The sequence below is a fragment of the Sinocyclocheilus grahami genome, unplaced genomic scaffold, assembly GCF_001515645.1.
Source record: "Sinocyclocheilus grahami isolate Dianchi unplaced genomic scaffold, SAMN03320097.WGS_v1.1 scaffold2254.1, whole genome shotgun sequence".
Classification (NCBI taxonomy): domain Eukaryota; kingdom Metazoa; phylum Chordata; class Actinopteri; order Cypriniformes; family Cyprinidae; genus Sinocyclocheilus; species Sinocyclocheilus grahami.
Genome location: NW_015507433.1, coordinates 47,324 through 53,285, shown reverse-complemented (window position 1 = coordinate 53,285; position 5,962 = coordinate 47,324). Strand labels below are relative to the sequence as shown.

The 5,962-nt window shown below is 37.6% G+C and overlaps 1 protein-coding gene across 1 annotated transcript in view; it reads left to right on the top strand.

Annotated features, from left to right (window-relative positions):
• The window catches only part of LOC107574504 (formin-2-like), a 35,538-nt gene that overhangs the window by 21,238 nt on the left and 8,338 nt on the right, over positions 1-5,962 (top strand). Inside the window, exons 12-15 of the mRNA XM_016260960.1 lie at positions 207-327; positions 1,380-1,472; positions 3,688-3,739; positions 3,928-4,077. Coding sequence (XP_016116446.1) covers positions 207-327; positions 1,380-1,472; positions 3,688-3,739; positions 3,928-4,077 — 416 coding nt within the window. The remainder of the gene's footprint in view (positions 1-206; positions 328-1,379; positions 1,473-3,687; positions 3,740-3,927; positions 4,078-5,962) is intronic.

The window sequence follows — 5,962 nt, the reverse complement described above, 5'->3', positions numbered from 1 at the left end:
TCTGTCTGTCTGTCTGTCTGTCTGTGTCGTCTGTGTCGCGTGTCTGTCTGTCTGTCTCTGCGTGTCTGTCTGTCTGTCTGTCTGTCTGTCTGTCTCTGCGTGTCTGTCTCTGCGTGTCTGTCTCTGCGTGTCTGTCTCTGCGTGTCTGTCTCTGCGTGTCTGTCTGTCTGTCTGTCTGTCTGTCTGTCTGTCTGTGTGTGTTTCAGGACGCGGGCAGGGAGACGTGTGTGTTTCCTCTCCCAGAACCTCACGACCTGTTTCAGTCCTCTCAGATGAAGTTTGAGGACTTAACTAAAGATCTGCTGAGACTCCGGAAAGATCTGAGAGGTAAAAAGACGCTGATGCTCGCAGAGGGATGAGTGTTTGTGTGGCGTGATCATGACTCGGTGTTTCGTTCGTACCTGAAAATTTATATAAAAATGATCGTTCCTCTGCTGAAAACTTCCAGAATTCTGTGATCGTGAGTGTTAGCATTAGCATTATCTTCCAGCTCTAATCTGATCAATGCGACTATAAGGCATGAAGATATTAAGATATTATAAAACTTTATGATTTTCTGTAAAGCTGCTTTGAAACAGTGTATTGTGAAAAAAAGTATTAAATATAATATATAATTTAATATATAACATTAATAATACTATATATATATATATATATATATGTGTGTGTGTGTGTGTTTTTCATTTAATATGTATATGTTTTTATATTTAATGTATTTTAATGTGTTATAATATTATAAACCTATTAATAATATTATATATTAATTAAACATGGTTTCAAAGCAGTTTTACAAAAAATCATGGTTCATTTTTATCAAATCTTAATATTTTAATGCCTTATAGTTGCATTATTTAGTTTCATTCATGAAACATGAGCAGAATACATTTTTGTAAAAAAAATTAATTAGTGTCATTAATTAGTTTCTGTAGGAAATGAGGCCCAGTGAGACTTCCATGTTTAATAATTCCTTATTTTATTTTTTTATTTTTAAAGGCTGCATTTATTTGATTAAAAATACAGTAAAATTGTGAAATATTATTCTAATGTAAAACAGCTGTTTTCTATGTGAATCTCTGTTAAACTGTAATGTATTTCTGTGATGCGCAGCTGTATTTTCAGCATCATTCCTCCAGTCTTCAGTGTCACATGATCTTCAGAAATCAGTATAATATGCTGATTTGTTTTTTCATAAATGCCATTTTGTTTTTTCATAAATGCCATTTTGAATGTAAATATGAAGGGGGTTTGTTCATGAAACAAGCAGAATCAATTTATGAAGTCATAACTTTGTGTTTTGATGAATGAGGCCCAGTGTGTGTAATTTCCATTCCATGATTATTTTTGATGGAGATTTTCTGAATGTAAATGTTGTTTCCCAGCATGCACTGCAGAGGTGGAGAAGGTGTGCTCTGTCTCGACTGAAGAGCATCTGCAGCCCTTTAAAGACCGAATGGAGGCGTTTGTGAGTGAAGGTGAGTGAGTCTGATGATGCAGTGAACGTGATACACACAGACACTCTCTCTCTCTCTCTCTCTCTCTCTCTCACACAGACACTCTCACACAGACACACACACTCTCTCACACACCCGTCTGTCTGTCAGGAGAACTGTCTGTGTGTGTTAGAGTGTCTGTGTGAAGTGTGTTAGAGTGTGTGTGTGTGTGTTTTGGGGGGATTCGTGGTTTTTCATGGTGTCGAACCCTTAACCACTACCGGCCTCAATTTGTCAAAGAGCACCTTGAGTCGTGACCCCTGCACTTCTGCTTCATCTTTTACCTTTGTGAGGGCTATTTGTTTCCTGACTCTGTGAGTCTGATGGCTCTGAGCCCCTGAGATCGTTTCAGAGTTAAACCCTCTGACGCTTCAGTCCTCAGCAGTGACTCGTCAGTGAACATCGTTTAATTATGACAGGAGTGATTCATCTGAAGACAGGAACGGATCGTGTGCTCGCTGTAGATCTCCAATCTCATTCACTCTCGCGTCTGTCATCATCTGGACGTCTGCGCAGCACAGTTTTCATATGCAGACAGATTCTGCTGATCTCCGTGTGTGTCGTGAGCTGAACTCTGTTCATGTTTCACATCAAAAGCAGCAGCTTCTTTCTGTTTCCTGTTCAAGTGAGTATTTCTCATCCGCTGCTGCTGAAGATCAGGGTTATACTCGGAGTATGTTTCACTGCTGAGGGTTTAGAGATGATGATGATGATGATGATGAAGAAGCGCTCCTCTGCTCTGATCGGATCTGATCTCAGCGTCTGCAGATGAACGTGAGGAACTCGTCTGGCTGTCTGGGAATGATGCGCAGACTCAAAGTTTGGGATCAGTACGATTTTTAATGTGTTTTAAAGAAGTCTCTTCTGCTCACAGAGGCTGCATTTATTTGATCACAAATACAGAAAAATAGTATAATATTATTAGAATGTAAAACAGCTGTTTTCTATGTGAATCTGTGTTAAACTGTAATGTATTTCTGTGATGTGCAGCTGTATTTTCAGCATCATTACTCCAGTCTTCAGTGTCACATGATCTTCAGAAATCACTATAATATGCTGATTTGCTGCTCGAGAAACATTTCTGATTATTATCAATGTTGAAAACCGCTTTTAATATATATTATATATATTTTTGGAACCTGTGATACTTTTTTCAGGATTATTTGATGAATAAAGTTAGAAAGAACAGCGTTTATTTAAAATAGAAATATTTTCTAACAATGTAAGTCTTTATCACTTTTTTTTTTTAATCAATTTAATACATCCTTGCTAAAAAATAATAATAATACTGACCCCAAACTTTTGAACGGTAGTGTATGTTCTTACAAAAGATTTCTATTTTGAATCAATCCTGTTCTTCATTAACTTTTTATTCATCAAAGAATCCTGAAAAAAGTATCACGGCTTCCCAAAAAAAAAAAAAGAAATATTGTGCAGCAACATTGATAATAATCAGAAATGTTTCTCGAGCAGCAGATCAGCATATTACACTGATTTCTGAAGATCATGTGACACTGAAGACTGGAGTAATGATGCTGAAAATACAGCTGCGCATCACAGAAATACATTACAGTTTAACAGAGATTCACATAGAAAACAGCTGTTTTACATTATAATAATATTCCACAATTTTAAGTATTTTATGATCAATAAATGCAGCTTTGCTGAGCAGAAGAGACGACTTTAAAAACATTACAAATCTTACTGATCCCAAACTTTTGAACAGCAGTGTATTTATATTATATTTATGTGCATGGGTATAAATGTGTACATATATAATTAATATTAGAAGTTCATAACTTTAAAGTTACATGTATTTATTTATTTACTTTTTAACCATTATTAAAGGCAACTTTTTCATCTTTTACCTTTTTAAAGTTTTTTTTCCCTATATATTTTTATTTAATTTTACAATATTATTCTACGTGCACATTTAGATTTATAAAAGTGTTACTTACACAGTATAAAATTTAAAAACATAAAACGTTATGATATTATTAACTGTAAAAAAGGGTCTGTTGTATTGAGCTGCATTTTGCAGCATTAACACTTATTTCCCTTTTTACGTTTCTGAAGCTGCTTTGAATCTCGACTGTACTTTAGAAATAAAGTTGACTTATTTTATTACTGTAAACTCACACAGACCTGTTTTAAAAACATGTAATTAAACATTCAAAACTGCTTATTTTTTTTACAGCAAAAGCGGAGCTGGAAAGTCAAGAGAAGCAACTCGGTGACACTCACAAAATGTAAAGCATCATTTTTTGCAATTGTGTTTATATGCATGCAGTTTAAAGCTGCAGTGTGTAAGTCCTGTGCTACAAGACGTTTAAACACATATACTGTTATAATGGCAGTGACGCTTCTCTGTGAAAGTGATGCTGTGTTTAGTTGCAATCAGGTGTTCCTCTTTGTTCATGATCCGTTCGTGTCGCAGGTTCCTGGAGCTCTGCGTGTTCTTCTCAGTGAAGGCCAAGAGCGGAGAGAAAGAGGTTTCGCTCAACACCTTCTTCTCCGTTTGGCACGAGTTCTCCACCGACTTTAAAGACTACTGGAAGAAGCAGAACAAGATCATCCTGCAGGAGAGGTAAGTCAACAAACACGTGGTTTAGTCCAGGATCAGGATCGCTGGACGCTTTCAGATCCGACAGTCCGGTTTAGAAATGCAGATGAAAATCACTATTTTATACTTTATACAATGGTGTATAATAACCAGTGTTGTGGGTAACGCAGCAGATATTTTGCGTTCCTAGTAAATGTATCTTGATTTACTGTAAGAATGTTTAGATATCATTACTGGAAGACAAACGTTGTTGATCTGGAGCGAGCGAGCACAGCTGGTCTGAAACCAGTTCATCTGTGTGGTGTGTGAATCTTTCTCGAACTCTCCCATAACCTGTGCCATGTGTTTAATATTAGATCATATCAGCCATGTTAAGATTCACTCTAAAGCGAGAGCGCGGCAAATCAACCCATGTCTGTTTGTTTAACCCCGCTAATGAAAAGAGTACCGGCGCGGTCCCGTTAGCTTCCAGTGGTGCGATGCGATAGCAGAAAGTCAATGAATACAAACGATCCCCTTCAGCCCATCGCTGGAGACGCTTCTACATAATTCATGAGGGCCGCGTGTATCTGCATCTGTCCCGAAACGCTCGGAGCGGGTTTCTTCTGAAGCGCCGCTCGCCTCTCGGATGCAGATTACGGTCTTTTAGTTTTGCAGGTCTGACCCGTTCGGGTGCCCGCACTAAATTATATTTCCTTTGCCCTCCGCATGTGGGAACGGCACACGGAGGATGCTGAATTTTTGCTCCCTGATTTGTAAGCAATTTCAGGCAATTCTGATCCATCAGGTGTGCGGCCTCTGGCCTCCGGAGCGCGAGACGAGACGGTGGAGAAACACTGATTTAGAAGGCAGTAGAACACTTAAAACGCTGCCTATGTAGGCGACTTGCTGTGTTTTAGAAGTGTGTCAGTTGTGTTATTTTAAATGACACTGAAATCTGAAAAAATTGCGCATTTGGGTCCCTTTTGACTCTTTTGACTTGAAAAATTTTTTTTTTTATAAGGAAACAACTTTTCCATCCATCCATCCATCCATCCATCCATCCATCCAGTCTTCTGTTGATGAGCATTGCAGTGTAAAAAATAATCACTTTTTCATCTAAAAGTGAACGTTTATGCAAATAAAATGAATTACTTTTTTTTTACTTTTTTTTTTTTTAAACATTTCTGTCGTATTTGTTATGTTAGAAATAAATATGTAGGTTTTATAAATTTGGACTATTTTTGAGCAATCATGAGTTATAAATTCAAAGTAATTTATTTAAATTCTAATTGTTCCAATGGGGTTAATACTTATGGAAGCCGTTTCCGCCACAGAATAAAAAATAAAAAAAGGTTATTGCCACTTTTTATCTCACAATTGCGAGTTTATATCACGCAGTTATGAGAAAAAAGTCAGAATTGTGAGATGAAAAAGTGGCAATAACCTTATATAAAAATAACAAATAAAATAACATTTTCTAAAACAACGACTCTTTGAAGTTGAAACTAGTACAGATTTTGAATGTATTATGAGGGTTAAAAGCATCAATTGTTTCAGATTTAATAATAATTAAAACCACAGAATTGACCCTGTAGATGTTCAGTTCTAAAGCATAGTGAGTTTTACGGTGGATCGGACCGGCACACGGATGATGCTGATTTCTGCTCCCTAATTTGTAAGCAATTTCAGGCAATTCAGATCCATCAGACGCGGCCTCTGGCCTCCGGAGCGCGAGGTTAACGGCGAACACTCGTCTGCCAGGCCATGAAACTCGATACACGCCGTATAATAAGAAACACAGTCAAGCTCTTCTGCCCGTCCAGATGTACAAACCAGACACGCTCGCTCGCTCGCTCACTCTCTCTCTCTCTCTCTCTCACTCACACTCACACTCACACTCACACTCTCACTCTCACTCTCACTCTCA